This window comes from Propithecus coquereli, unplaced genomic scaffold, assembly GCF_000956105.1.
Source record: "Propithecus coquereli isolate 6110/MARCELLA unplaced genomic scaffold, Pcoq_1.0 Scaffold35, whole genome shotgun sequence".
Lineage (NCBI taxonomy): Eukaryota > Metazoa > Chordata > Mammalia > Primates > Indriidae > Propithecus > Propithecus coquereli.
The window spans coordinates 4,881,428-4,897,819 of NW_012149174.1; the positions used below are offsets into that span (position 1 = coordinate 4,881,428).

At 34.4% G+C, this 16,392-nt stretch overlaps 1 protein-coding gene across 3 annotated transcripts in view; it reads right to left on the reverse strand.

Moving 5' to 3' along the window:
- SESN1 (sestrin 1) overlaps window positions 1-16,392 on the reverse strand; it is a 99,164-nt gene that overhangs the window by 1,757 nt on the left and 81,015 nt on the right. For all 3 annotated transcript variants that reach the window (XM_012651220.1, XM_012651221.1, XM_012651222.1), the window contains exons 2-9: window positions 12,607-12,672; window positions 11,631-11,831; window positions 10,852-11,034; window positions 8,635-8,877; window positions 5,084-5,231; window positions 3,441-3,553; window positions 1,546-1,736; window positions 3-147 (exon numbers count right to left, since the gene is read on the reverse strand). In XM_012651220.1, the coding sequence (XP_012506674.1) occupies window positions 3-147; window positions 1,546-1,736; window positions 3,441-3,553; window positions 5,084-5,231; window positions 8,635-8,877; window positions 10,852-11,034; window positions 11,631-11,831; window positions 12,607-12,672 (1,290 nt within the window). The remainder of the gene's footprint in view (window positions 1-2; window positions 148-1,545; window positions 1,737-3,440; window positions 3,554-5,083; window positions 5,232-8,634; window positions 8,878-10,851; window positions 11,035-11,630; window positions 11,832-12,606; window positions 12,673-16,392) is intronic.

Consider the following 16,392-nt stretch of genomic DNA (forward strand, 5'->3'; position numbering starts at 1 on the left):
ACCTTCTCAGAGTGCTTGAACTGCCTCCAGAAGCTATCATACATTCTTTTGGTAACCTTTTCAGGAGTGCAAACAACAGTTTTGATATAAACTTTAAAGCTACGATCCAATAGCTGGTTAATTTCACCATAGTCATAGTCATCATATCTGTTAAAAGACATAGTTAGAATTATATTTTCAGTGTAATAATCCTGTTTTCTTCTTACAAAAGTATATACATCAATAGTAAATGCTGTATTATTTTTCCCTCTTTGTGTATAGGCAGCTGTCCCCCCAAATGATATAGCTTTACAATTGGGGGTAGATAAGTGAATAAAGGGATAAGAAACAGAGTACTTTTTCTAGTGCCCAAGCAAATCATTCCTGAAAGTTGACAGTATTAACACTGTAGCACTGGGCACCAAGCAACAGTGTATATTTACAATCATGAATAAGCTACCATACTGTGAGGAAAAAATTCTGAAAACAGAATTTGAGTATTGCTGAAATTAAGAAATTAACAAATTAATTATATTTGTTACTGATACTATGACATGATATATAAATTGTAAGTCACTCATATAAATAAAAATAATTAAAATTATTTTACTTATGTTTCTAGGAGTTTACAGGGGCAGAGAAGAAAGAGGTAGGGTGTGTGGAGGGAGAAGGATGGTCTAGACACTGTGAGGCCATGGTTATACTTAGGAGAGCCTGTCCTGCTTTAAGCCAAGAGTTGCCTGCACCAGTGTCTGCTCCACTGGGTAATGGATTCCAGATCACACAGGCACTGAAGTCTATTGGATTTTCAGTGGAAAAAGGAGAAAGTTCTTGCAAAGTTGACCCTACAACCATCCAGGAGGCTAAAGTCCATGGTCTGGCCACTGATTAGTGGGAAATTAACTTAGATTACATTAAATAGGATTTGTAGGTTTTGACCAGAGTCAATGATAAAATGAATAGCAAGAGAAATTCTGATTTACAGCTAGAATAATCAGAAAGCACTGCAACATGAAGATGGTATGCATGTGTGAGAAGGTGGTGTATAATGGCTGCATTTTCTATAAACATAATAACATAGCTGAATATCTAACCATAAGGACATGAGAGTTTTGAATTTTGATTAAGTATTATGGGACTAGGTACTCTTCAAGAAAGAGCTTGAGAACAGCCAGAGGGGCAATGTAAGGGCACTGAGTTCCTAGTAGACTGAAACACGAGTGTGTCAGGAGATAAAAGATGATACAAAGAGAAAAAACACCACAGGTACTTGGTGACAAACTTTGCCTCTTTTCATCTATGTTCTAGGACCAGCTTGCTTGTCTTCCCTTCCCTGAGGCAGCTGTCATTTAACTGTTGTCAAAGTCCCTAACTCTCCCTCCTGCCTTGCTAGGAGAGAGGAAAAAACTAAGTTGCAATAAAGCAATTCTTTGAAGCATAAAAATAAGTTATCAGGGAGGGGATGGTTGTGAGTATACATGTGTCTGTGTGCATGTGCACTCCAAGCATCGAATAATTTAGCCCAGAGGAAAACATCTCTTTATAAACATAGGAAAAAAGACTAACCTTATTCCAAACATGCAGTGAATATAGTTCCAAATAGCCCGTCTAAGCATTGAGGTATCGACATCTTTGTGCATTGCCATTGTATTATAAGTAAGATTATAAGCAATATGAAACTTTTCATCAATCAACTGTCCCACATCTGGATAAAGGCGATTTACCAAAGAATAACCATGGTCTTCCCAGCAATAGTCCTAAATACAGGCAGTAAAACAAATGTGAAAATTAAAATGTGGCCAAGCTCAGTTCTATGTCTATAGCTCTGCAGTATGGTGAGATCTTTGGCAGTTGGAACTCACTGCCTGTCATCCCTTGCTTCCGCCTTCACTTGTACTCCAGTCTTACGTTTTCAATTTCCACACTGCAACCTGTAAAAGGTTATGTTTTGTAACTCAGGAAGTTTAAAAGGGAGTCTCCTTCCCTTACACATAGACCATTGATTTTCAGCATTATCTCCTTTCACTGTCTCTCTACTCAGGCTCCAGAGGCGACCCATCTCAGGGAGTCCTCTCTCCTTTTCCATTGCTGCAGCCATTCAAATGGTCTTCAAATTTTGTGAATTTTTAATTCAACACATCCATCATTCATTCCTTCTCTTCCTACCCCCTTCTGACTTTTACCTTTCCTAATTAGTTTTCCTACATTAAATCTCCTTGGCCTCTTTTCTTTCTACCTCAAACAAAACTTAATAAGCCCCTACTTCTGTGTTGCTCCCATATTTATTTTCCTGAAACACCTCTTTGATATTATGTCATCACTCTGGTCAAAGCCTATAAATCCTGTTTAAACTGTTTTGGCATTTAAGGCACACCTGATCAATTTTAACACATTAACTGCCATGTGAGTTATATTTAACTCATGCTCGTTTTGAGCCTGGAGCCTTGTGAAGCATATGTAACTCACACATCTCTTCATCTTGGGAGCTGAGAGAACTATTTTTCAAGTTGCATTTAACTCACGCATGGAAACAATAAAAAAATAACAAATTTTTCATTAAATTAGAAAGGATCGTTTTGTTTTCAAAGTTTTTATTCTATTTTCATAATAAAACACTGTGGCCCCAAGGAAAAAAATTTTTTTTCTAGTGTAGCAGTCAATGTGTTAAACTAATTTACCACTAGGAATCTTGGCCAGGCACGGTGGCTCATGCCTGTAATCCTAGCACTCTGGGAGACCAAGGCAGGTGGATGGTTTGAGCTCAGGAGTTCGAGACCAGCTTGAGCAAGAGCGACACCCTGTCTCTACTAAAAATAGAAAGAAATTAGCTGGACATGGTGGCACATGCCTGGAGCAAGAGGACTGCTTGAGCCCAGGAGTCTGAGGTTGCTGTGAGCTAGGCTGACACCATGGCACTCTAGCCCAGGCAACAGAGTGAGACTCTGTGTTAAAAAAAAAAAAAAAGTAGAAATCCTTTGCTTGAAACTTTCAGCAGCCTAGCCAGCTTCTCTATGATCCATACCTTCCCTCCCTCTGTCCCTCAACCAAAGCTCAATTATTGCCTATAGTCTCCTCTGCTTACAATACCCATCTTTTTGACCATCCAAATCCTTATCTCTCTCCCCCAAATTTCCAGCCCACACGATCTCCTCAATTTCTAATCTATTTTGCAACACAGTTTAACTATCAAGTACAAATATTCTTTCTTGTGCCTAAACTTAGTCCCTTTAAACTATATCTTAGGTTTCTGAGCAGAGAAACAATCATTTTTTGTTCCCAAATATTTTTATAATTTTGGCAGAACAATTGTTATTTTAACACTGGACCCTAAAAATGGGAAAGTTGGGAGTATCAACTCATCTGAATTAAATAGCACTTAGCATAGTTCTCAAATTTGGTGACTCTTTAAGTCACACTGAGATATTTCTAATTAATTGCATGCATACAAACTGCAATTTTACCTGGACACGAAATGTTGGAACATGCATCCCATGTCTAGAGAAATCTTTATAGCCATAACTAGTATCCTCAAAGTGGCGAGATACATCTCTTGCTGGTGTAACTTCTTCATCATCTGTAATAATAATAAAAAGGCCATTGAAAGATTTTCAAAAACAGGATGCTAGTTAAAATGGATTTTTACCCATAACAAGTAAAATAGGGTAACCCTTTCTTTGACACTGAGTAACCAATGTCAACCAGAGCAAAGTCTCAAAACTATATAAAGAAATAGCCTACTTACTAGAATGTACTAAAAGGGGATTATCTGTTATAAAATAAAACACTCAGTTGAATTCTTTATGCCTTGCATATTTTTATAGACCTTCTATCCCTCTGTGTTCCCGTTCTAATTTATAGATAACAAGTTCTAATTAAAAGTATGTATTTATACTTTTGGATAATCTTTAAGGTGACAACAACAGCTATTAAAATCAGCTATGCTCTAAAATTTGGCATTTAGATTATTTTTGATGAATACTAATGACATACAACGTATAATAGCAAAGAAAGAAGCCCTGTGAGTCGACATTTTTACAAAGCTTCTTGTACTGCCCCTAAGATTTGGGATTATCATCATGTTTCAGAATTGATGAGATTATAGTTTCAAGTAAATATAGTATTCTATAACAACTCCACATCTTCAGGCATAGATAGAAACAAAAATTTTTCTTGGGGGAAAAAACAAGCTGACATCCAACCTATGTTTAAACAGATTTTATTTTTTCTTTGCTATTAACACATTGCCACACTAGAAAAAAATTTTTTCCTTGGGGCCATGGTGTTTTATTATGAAAATAGAATAAAAACTTTGAAAACAAAATGATCCTTTTAATGTAATGAAAAATTTAATGAAAAATGAAATTTATTGACTTCTATTCATTTAATCCATGTTTTTAGAATTTGTCAATATTAATTGTAACAATAAGAACATCAACAAGTAAGATTTTCATGAACCAACTGCAAGGTTTTGCTTCATGAGGCCCCAGGCTCAAAGCTAGTGTGAATTAAATAAAACTCACATGGCAGTTAATGTGTTAAGAAACTTGGTGCTTTTACACTCTTTCTCCCACACTAGAAAGTGTCTCTAAATGTATTTTAACAATAATGAACTTTTTCTCCTTTAAATCACCTGTTTTATATATTAACTCCTACAGTCTGAATATAGATAAAGGTTAAGCATAAATGATTTAGGTTGTTGGTAACTTAATAAATCCTCCTTTTCACAAATCATAGAATTTTAAAGCTGGAAGCAATCAAGGCTTTATGAACTCAATTTTCTCATACTAAAGAGGGAGAAAAAAAGTGGGGGGGCACTCACATATTAAGAGATTTACTCAAGTCCACGAAGCTTATTAGCAGTAAGTTTAGTACCAGAATCCAAATTGAATGTTTTCCCTCTTAGTCTAGAACTATTTTCACTTACAATCTTGTTTTAGTTGCCTGCTTTAAAAATTATTTGTAAGTAGCCATACCTATGCAATAGTCTCTCTAAAGGGAAAGGCATATTTGGATTGCGGTTTTAAAACTTATTTAAATTCTGTAAATAAAAAGTTAGGTTTGCAATAGAAATTATATATATTGCCTATGTAATGTTTACTCTTACCTGAAGAGAAGACAAACATACTCTCTCTTTTTTCTATTTCAAAACGTGAAGCCATTTCTTCCTGACTCGCCTCTTCTTCATCTCGACATTCCTGTAACTGTCTCATCTTTTCCATGAGGGCTTCAACCTCAAAGAAGGAATCACTTACCTGAAGAGAAAATACAATATTACATAATGGCAGATAAAGAATATTTATGAATTTTCTTTTATTAAGTCTGTCTCAAGAATTTGTATCTTAACAGAATATAGGAAAAATAGAATCTTAAAATTTTAATGTTTATGAATGAATCAAAACTGAATTATTAATATTTTGGCCTATTAAGTATACAGATATGCAGATTTTAAAATATAAGAGAAAAATGACTTTAAAAACACATTCTAATCTTTTCACCTTATAAAATTGGAAATAATGCCATTACTATTTACGCTGTTTTAAAAACTAAAATTTAACACTACTTGTCAGTTTAAAACAGAACTGAATATTTAAAAGTTAACTTCTGCTTGCGTAATCTGTTAAATAAGATACACAAAGGATAAGTAAGTGGTTTTGCATCAACTGTGTATATCGGGCATATTGTCAACATATGTCTATCATCTTTAGTAATCGCCTTTATTTATACAGTTTACCAATTAAAAATGAAACATGTCCTCACATGGCTGGAGTTGGCCACCTGACCTCTGCAAATGGGTCTGGCAGCTATCACTTGCTGGGATGATTACAGCAGTGTGTCACATCTATCACAGCGACAGGTCTGACAAACAAGGACTGGCCAAGTGGTCTTGAAATAGTCAAACCATTTATACTTCTATACCCTGCTGCATCCTTACTATGAAAGGTGGATCAAATCTATGGAATTTATACCCTATAAAATGGATATATTAAGAAATCTTAAAATCTCAAATCTCAACATTCAAACACAAAATAAATGTTTCCCCCTTATAAATTGCATTTCTTTTGCCAGGAATGTTCTTAGGACCTATCTTCCATTCTTTCTCTGGCTTCCACCCATTGATCCTTCAGGTATTAGTTTACATGCTTCTCCTAATCATCTATCCCCTACCCTACAAGCCCCAATTATTCTCACACAGCACCCTGCTCTTTCCTTCAGAGTACCAATCACAATTTATAACTATTATTTGCCTGATATTAATTTAATGCCTGCTTCCTCCCCAGACTAAACCTTCATAAGAGTAGGAGACCTATCTGTTAATTTACTAGTACATATCTAGAACCTAGCATAGTACCTGGTCCATAGTACATATTCAAGAAATATTTGTTCCAGAATGACTATAAGGATAATTCTATATTAAGAAACAATCTATACTACTTGTGCTTTATATTTTCATATGATCCAAACAGTTACACTTAAAAATCCTGTACTGAGCCTATTCTCTAATAATTTTATGATGGAAAGTGTTTCTCAGATGGTATTGAAGATTCTTCTGGTGTATACATTTCCATAATTATTCCTGACACAAGGTCAGTAATCAAACAAAAAAGGACTGAAAAGGATTGGGTTGCTTAATAGAATGACTCAAGGTTTATTAACACATTAATGTCATGTGAGTTGTATTTAACTCACACTAGTTTTGAGCCCGGGCCCTCGTGAAGCATATGTAGCTTATACATCTCTTCACCTTGGGAGCCATGAGAACTATTTTTTAAGTTGCATATAACTCATGCACAGAATACAATAAAAATTAATAAATTTTTCATTAAATTAGAAAGGATTGTTTTGTTTTCAAAGTTTTTATTCTATTTTCATAATAAAACACCATGGTCCCAAGGAAACAATTTTTTTTCTATGTGGCAGTCAATGTGTTAAAAAAATCAAGGTCTCTGTCAACTCACATCATCACTCATTATATTTGTTTGTTTACGCATTTTCCTCTAAGAGTCCAAATTTTAAGTATTCTTAGGAAAGATAATCCTTGATAAATTATATTGAAATAAGGAAAGAAAGTTTTTTTTTTTTTTTTTTTTTGCTCATTGACTAATGTGCTAAAGCTGTTAGGGGTCAAAAAAAATTAAGGCATTTCATTTAACATTAAATGTTAATTCTGTATAATAAGATTCTTTTTTGTTTGCTTTTTATCATTTGTATCTGCAGAACTGAGTCAGATATAACTTGTTCTTCAGGTACGTATCTGATACCAGCTCACTGTCAAGTGCTAACAGTGTGGACTATAAACCTAAAAGTATCCAATTTACCTGGGAATGGGGAGCTTCTCTACTACAGAAATAAAAAATTCTATTCTTTCACTTAATAATAGGATAACTAGAAACAATAAAGTACTTTTTCGTTAGCCTTGTACTAAATTATTGGAAGGGAGGTCAAGAATCCCACTCCCAGCATCCTAGTAACTAACTGATACACTCTCTCTTGGTCCTCTTATAACCTCCAAGCTTTGATAAATAATCAGTGGCCACATGTAAGCCTATAGCATGAATCCAGGTAGCTCAAAGGAGGGTGAAATTGATGGTCTTTGGCATTGTCAGCACACTGCTGGGAACACCTTGGGAAAATGATTTTCTTTCATGTGCTAACTTCACCAATGTAAATGCTACCTCTTACTCAGCACCTGATAAATGCTAAGCACTATGGTAGGCATTTTACCTCTTTAGAGACATTTCATTTAAACCTCACAATAACTTTGTATTTTACCTTTATTTAGACATGAAAGAACTGAAACTCAGAGAGGTTCAATAACTCGCTCAAAGTTAAATATATAAGTTAAAGGCAATTCAACCTGTCCAAATCTGTTTCGAAGGAGTAACACAACCAGAAAATGTATGCAAAGTATTCAGAGGGCTGTGATGCTGTTTCTGTGATTTCTCTTTTGAAGCATAAAATAAACCCTTGTTCTTTCACTATAGCAAAAGAATGCAGAGGGGATTTTAACCAGAAATTAAAATTTAGTTATAGAAAATTCAACTTGTTCTGATCTGTTTCAAAGGAATAACAAACTGAAAAAATATAAAAGCCAGAAAAGAGAAGGAATAGAGGTGAAAGCATTTTAACAAATTTACATTCATTTGATATCACTTTCTATACTGGTGCAAAGTTAAAACATGAAAAAGAATTTTAAAGGGAGAAACTTCCAGATCAAAGCTGATTAAGTCTTCTAAAAGATAAAAAATTGAGAAGTCAACCTGTTTCTTTTGTGCAAAAAGGAATAAAAGGATGTGATCAGTACTAGGAAGACTCCAACACCAGGCCACACTATTTTCAGCCTCCCCTCATCTCACTGTAGTAGCCATTCAATATTAGCTGGCCCTGATAGGGTACATGCTGTTGGCTCCTAATCCTAAAATTATTTAAGTGTAAACTCCTAGAGGGTCTTATAATTTTGTGTATTCCTTAGCACTTGGACTAGTGATGGGCATTTGGAGGCAGTCAATAAATCCTTAGTGAATGAATAGGTATAAAGGCCTAATAATCTCTGGATTTAACAGGGTGGATTTTCTAAGAAGCCAAAGAAGAAATACTATAACAGCAATTACTGTGATTAGTCTTATGACAATCCCATAACAAATAACAGATACTTACAGAAACATTTCCTGCTGAGTTGACCTGCATCTCATCCACACTGTGGTTGCCATTTGTAATGTCACAGATGCAGTAGTTACTAACAGAAGGAGGTCTGAACGTGTGGCCACCATCACAATGAATTTCTGGACTGATTCCACAGCCAAATGTGAACGAGGCAAGAGAATGATAGTGTGTGAGTAAAACTACTGCATGTACCAATTCCGCAAGGGACCAGCTGTGCTCTTCAGCTTTTAAAAGTCCCTTAGGAGAAAAAAACAAAAACATATTTTTGTACTGGGGTATAGTAAAAGTATATAGATCATTTTACTATTTAATGGTGAAAGTATATAGATCACTTTAGTATTTGAAAACAGGTTTAGTCACCATACAAGCAAGGCCTAGGGTAAAATGTGAAATATGTAGAACCCAGAATTTGCTAATTTTGATAAATATGTATTCGCAAATAGAGCCTAATATAACTTGTTAATGATACATTCATTAGTATTTTGATTTTCTGAAATATTGATTTAAAAATGTAATAGAATGTATTTTACTTAAAAGCAATTGCTGTATTTCAGATGCTGTATTAGGAATGAATTACTGTATTGTTAGTTCAAAGTCTCAAACCAAATGTAGTAAATGTGTTTAAAGAAGAAGCTACTGTGTGAAACATCTGTATTTTGTTATCAGGCCTCCTCAAGGAATTTTTAAGATAGTGGCTTGAACAACTTGACTCTAAATATTCCCACTCAGATTATACTTAAAGTTATACATAATTTTATTTTATTTTTTAAGAGACAAGAGTTTTCGCTCTGTCACCGAGGCTAGAGTACAATGGCACAACCTTGAACTCCTGGGTTCAAGCAATCCTCCCGAGAGTAACTAGGACTATAGGCACATGCCACCATGCCTAGCTAATTTTTTTTATTTTTGTAGAGATGGGGTCTTGCTATGTTGCCCAGGTTCGTCTTGAACTCCTGGCCTCAAGCAATCCTCTGGCCTCAGCCTCCCAAAGTGCTGAGATGACAGGCATGAGCCATCGTGCCCAGCCAAAAGTTATACGTAAATTTTACAATGCTTCAAGTTCAATTCCATGTCCCTTTCTGCTTCATTATCTTGTATAATTTTTCCTTACTTGACAATATAATAGACACTATGTTAATCATATTGGACTCTTATATTTTCTTGATAGTATCCTCAACTATGTAATAATATCTAAAACATTCTATAAAAAGATGTATTTTTTAAGAATTTCTATTGCATGGTAGGCACTTTTAGAAAATAATCTACTTTTACACTATTAATAGAACAGAATAAACTACTTTAAGATGGCATTTAAAATATAAAGATGCACAACAGTAAGATGGTACTTCACACCTATCATCAGAATGGCTAAAATCCAAGACACACTAATGCTGGCAAAGATGTGGAGCAAGAGGAATGCTTCTTCATTGCTGGTGGGAATGCAAACTGGTATAGCCACTTTGGAAGACAGTTTCATAGTTTCTTAGCTAATCATAGGCTTACCATATAATACAGCAATTGCACTGTTAGTTATTTACCCAAATAAGCTGAAAACTTTTGTCTACCAAAAAAACCTGCACGTTTATAGCAGCTTTACTCATAATTGCCCCAAACTGTCAGTAACCAAGGTATCCTCCCATAGGTGAATAGATAAACAGACTATGGTGTGTTCATACAATGGAGAATTATTCAATAAAAAGAAATTAACTATCAAGTGATGAAAAGACGTGAAGGAACCTTAAATGGATATTGCTAAATGAAAGAAGCCAATTTGAAAAGGCTGCATTCTATATGATTCCAACTATATGACATCCTGGAAAAGGCGAAACTATAAAAACAGTAAAAAGATCAGTGGTTGCAGGGGTTTGGTGGGAAAAGCATGGGGCATTTTTAGGGTAGTGACTGTTAACTACACTGTAATGGTGGATACGTGACATTATGCATTTGACAAAATCCATAGAATATACAACACAAAGAGTGAACCCTAATTGAACCCGAATGTGAACCATGGACTTTTAATTGTAATATGTCGATATTGGTTTATGCTACATGTTAATAAGAGAAAATGTGTGTTTGTGGAAGGGGCTAAAGGGGTAGAAAACAGGAACACTCTGTATTTTCTGTACAATTACTATAAAAAAATAAAGTTTTAAAAATTAAAAGAAAGACTTAAAAAAAAATTTAAAAAAGCTATAGTACTTTACTACTTACCTCAATGTGTTCTTTGGTAATAAGCCAAGGTCTATGTGCTAATACTTTGTTGAGTTCTCCTAAATTCTGTAGTTTTTGAGGAGCATTCTCTAAACCATTGAGCCACTTGGGGTCTCCACCAACATGAAGGAAATCATTTACATGCAGGTTTACTAAGTAGGAGCACTGATGTCTTGCTGCAGCCTTAAGAGAAAACAAAAATATTGAAATCTTGATCTACTAACAAATCCTTTTTCTTTACAATGTTCAAAACAGGTAATTTTTTTATTAGTATCTGTTCAAATTTTCCATAAGTTAGAGAAATGAAGTTTTCACATAACCATTTTAGTAATAAAAATTCAAATATACTATAGAAAACAACCTTAAAAATATTCTAAGAAAATATCTGATAAAAGTATTTGAAACTTTAGGAATTTTATCTACATACCAACTTTTAGAACCTCAGGTTAAGAAGAAACTTAAATTAAGGTGCTGACCATAAAATAATAGAAAATTATTTGTAAATTGAACAGGAAGGACTACTTATGTCAATGTGAACTATTTATAATAATGAAATAGAGCTTGTGTTCTACTTTGTTGTCTTACTTAATGGAGAATGCTTCTCAGTATTTATAAACTAAAAGCATACTTATTTAAAAATAGGAAAAATAGAGACTGCCTAACAGGAATCCTATTACGAATCAGAATATAAATATTTAATCCTCTGTTTAAAGTATTAACTATCTCTTAAAGGGATTAATAAAAACAGACAAAGAATTTTTCACTGAATGCTTACGAACCATTATTCCAATGTAGTGCCGATAATGTAAGGGTAACGGCCCATCCATTTGCAGTAGATAGTGTTGAGTTTTTAAGAAACTTTCTAAATATTGTGGGTGGAAAACCATCACTAATGTAATGTTATCCAAACGACCCAAAGCAGCAAAAGAATCTGCAAATAAAGCATGCATCTGTGCGTCTTCATTCCCCACTTGGAGAATCTGTATAAATGAGAGAAAAACCATGGTTACATAAATTGTAAATTGGTGTTAAGGAAAGAAAATATGCATGTGCTGCATTGTAAGTATCACTTAGAAGCAGATTAAATTTGGTTTAAGAGAGAAAGGTTACAAATTTAAACTCAGCTGGTAGCAAGACAGAAGAATAAACAGTCATATAGTAAGGGATAAACAACAAAGGCTGAACATTAAAGGCCATCTAGATAGGCTGCTTGCAGACTCGGCCAGAATCCAGATAAAGCAGCACATTTAGATTATCAAACTTACAGAGCTTTCAAGCAGACATTAAAGCCTTTCCTTACAAAAACACCTACTCCCACTCAATTTAAGGAGAAGCAAAATTAATAGCAAACAATCCTTATGAAAACAAAGCATAGATGCTTTTACATATATAGAATTAAAGATCCAATCTAGCATTGATACCAGCCTGTGGAGATGGTAAAGACTAAGTAACTCAGTTTATGGGCACACCTAAACAACATCTAAATATAAGCAGATGGAGTTTCACTGGTCAAAAACAAGTCTTGGCTTTATTAAATATGGGTGTTAAAAAAAAATCATGAAATACTAGAAATCAACACGACTATAACAGCTTTTTAATCCCATGGATTCACTGCCAAAGCATGATTAACTGTGATCAACTCTGCGTAAAGCATGTTGTTGATCAACAGTCGTTCAGATGCCAAGATGTGGGTCATAAAAGCTTTTCCTTAAAAGCATACAGTTAGTTCACTATGTACTTTCACAAACAACATACCTCCTTCTCTGGGATGAATCTGCTTGGTCCGTGCCCTAGTGGTCGAGGAATTCTAATTCCAAGTTCCTAGAAAAGAAAATTACACCATCTCAGGCCTTCAGGAGTAAACAACATGAACTGAGGCTACAGGAATAGGAGGGAAAAACAACCAGTTCAACAGAGACAGGCTTGTTTTGGTGGCTTGTTTTCATGGCTATATATACATACCAACTCTTCTGTTTGTATCGCAAAGCTAATAGCAGCTTATAATACAACTCTGACTAAAAACAATAAAACCTGTTTCACCAAAACCAGAGTTTTACATAAAGTACTTGGCAGAGAGTCTAGAACAGAAAGTTCAGCACATAGCAGCCAACCCTGTGGATTGTCAGTGATACAAAATAAGACCAATGTGTTCGTATATCTAAAACTCAACCAACCAAAATATCAATCCCTGTGTATCTTGACAGGAAATAAAAAAGCAGTACTCCACCTAGATGTCTTAAACTGGAAGAAGTGTAATTATTATTACATCTATAATAGCACCTCACAGAATAGAAATATTATGAAAAACAAAAACTAAAGTCACAAAAGAGAAAGTACTATAGGGTATGTCTTCTCTGTGGCTAAATAAAACAATTTTTAGAGAAACTCATTTTGTTTGTAAGTCTGCCTTAAATTTTTTATTTATAGGATGTCATCCACCTTGCTTATATTTTAGAGAAGCTCAAATGAGAAATAAATGGTTTCTTGCCTTTGACATAGTGAATCTAGAATCCTGTACTTTAGTGACAGTTTGTAGCATAGTTAACAAGAACCGACTGACAATCTACTTACTGTTAGGGCTTCCTATTTTCCCCCCAATACAATGTACTTATAGAAACAAAACCAAAGTAATACAATTAAACTTTTTTTGTTGTTTTGAGGCCTATGTCCTATCTTGTCTCATTTTGAAAAAAAACTTAGACTTTATATAATTAAAGATTAACCCTTACTCATATAATTACATACAAATATTATTTCTACTCTCTCCCTACTGCTTCCAAAGTTTCTTTATGATATAAACCAGATGCTTTCCTTTTAAAGAAAAAAAAAGGGGGTGGGTACACAGAGAAGGACATCTGCAACAATTCAAGAAATCTGTTCGAAGCAAATGAAAACCTTTTGAGTAGAATGGATTTTTAAAAATTAAGCAGGTAAGACAAAATTGAAGAGAACCTGTATTTGCAGAAATGAAGATTCAGATTCAAAGTAGGCTCTATTTGCCAACGGAATCCTTAAAATAATATATAAATCAAGTAATCTTACACTGGAGGTCAGCAATTTCTCCATGGTTATTCCACACTTAACACTGAAGACAGTTAATGTTTTAACATTATAGCCCTTCATTAGAAGAAGCATTTAATTCACTGGTCTGGTCATGAATGTGTCTCAATTTTAATATCCTATAATAAATGCCAGAAAACATTCCTTTTATTCAATATATCATCTTGGCATGAATGCAGCCATTTATATAAAGTGATGACTCTATTGGCCTAACTGCCAAATTTCTGATACAATTACATACATGTTAAACAAAATATATTGGACAAAACTATAAGGCTAAAATCAACATTTATCCCTTGTCATTTCTTTAATCTTTGAAAATGATCTTATTTAAACAAAACGCATTTTAGGAAAATACCTGTTTCCTAAAATACAGGGTTTATTACTGTTTTTACAACTAAGAAACACTATACTTGGGACTTCAGTAAATGAAAAGGAGTCATTTCAAATAGGGGAGAAATGAATTAGTCAACAAATGATCTTGGGAGAAGTGGACAGGCACTCAGATAAAAGTGAAGTTGGAGGCTTAACACATTGACTGCCACACTAGAAAAAAAATTTTTTTCCTTGGGTCCAAGGTGTTTTATTACAAAAGTAGAACAAAAACTTTGAAAACGAAATGATCCTTTCTAATTTAATGAAAAATTTGTGTTCTTTTTTGTTTTCTGTGTGTGTTATATGCAAGTTCAAAAATAGTTTTTGCTGCTCCCAAGGTGAAGAGATGTGTGAGTTACATATGCTTCACGAGGCCCTGGGCTCAAAACTAGCATGAATTAAATACAACTCACTTGGCAGTTAATGTGTTAAGTCATACTTTACTCCACAATAATTGGGGTTAAATGTAAAAAATAATCTAAAACAACCAAAAAATTTTTATAGTACTAGAAGAAAACACTCATGAAGTAGTGTAGGCCTAAGAATGCCACAAAACCCAAAAGTCATAAAATATAAGATTGATAAATTTAATGATATAAAAATCAAGACTTTCGCATGAGAATACATGGAAAGTCAAAAGTAAACAGAAAACTGGGAAATATATTTGCAACTCTAACAAAAGTTTACATTTTTTAAAAATGAAGACTCCTACAAATCCCTAAGAAAATCTCCAACAACCTCATAGAAAATGAGCAAAAGCACATGGACAGGCCAAAAAAAAGGAAATACAAATGGTTGAAAAAATGCTTAACACTCACAATAAAACAACTACAAATTAACTACACTGAGATACCATTTTTATCCAAAAAGATCACTCAAGATCAAAGAGTTTGATAACAGGCTGTGCTGGAGAAGGGGTGGAGAAACAGTCATTTACCGCTTATTCAAATTCTTGATGGGAGTGTTTTGAAGTGTGAGACAAAAACAGGAGTACAAAGAGCATAAGGAGTATAAATTACTACGACCTCTAGGGAGGGCAATTTGCAATAATGATCAAAATAAAAAAGTCACATACCCTTTGAATCAACAATTCCATCCTAAGTGTTAACCTATAGATATTCACATTTGTGAAATGTCTTATGTAAAAGGATAACACTGTAACAATTTCTAATAGCACAAGATTAAAAACAACCTAAGTGCTCATCGATAGAGGACTATTTCAATAAAGTTCAGTATGACCATATAATAGATTAGCATGCAGTCTTTACAAAGGTTGAAGCAGTATTACTATACGGATTGACTTTAAAAGATCTCCAAGACAGGCTGGGCGCTGTGCTCATGCCTGTAATCCTAGCACTCTGGGAGGCCAAGATGGGACGATAGATTGAGCTCAGGAGTTCCAGACCAGCCTGAGTGAGAGCGAGACGCTGTCTCTACTAAAAATAGAAAAATTAGTTGGAGGTAGCAGCATGCCCTTGTAGTCCCAGCTACCTGGGAGGCTGAGGCAGGAGGATGGCTTGAGCCCAGGAATTTGAGGTTGCTGTGAGCTAGGCTGATGCCACAGCACTCTAGCCTGGATAATAGAGTGACACTCTGTCTCAAAAATAAATAAACAATAAAAATAAAAATAGATAAATAAAAAAGATCTCCAAGACACGTGTGTGTTGGAAGCAAAGTGCAAAATATGTATACAGTTATGTTATTTGTAAGGAGAAAAAAAGCCTCAGCAATTCCATTTCTAGGACTTTGTCTTACAAATACATTAGCAGCATGTGGTTTTTTTTTTTTTTTTAATGAGACCAAACTGATTACATGGGCTTCAAAACAAAGAGGTATATAAATTATATTATTTTGGTTCTGTTACTACACCAAATATGTACTTAACATATCAAACTATTATAATAGTTTTATAATTCTAAGAAGGTAGCTATAAATACTTGAGAAACGGCCAGGTGCAGTGGCTCACATCTGTAAATCCCAGCACTCTGGGAGGCCGAGGAGGGAGGATTGCTTGAGCTCAGGAATTTGAGACCAGCCTGAGCAAGAGAAAGAGCAAGACTCGTCTCTCCTAAAAATAGAAAAAATTAGCCTGTAGTCCCAGCTACT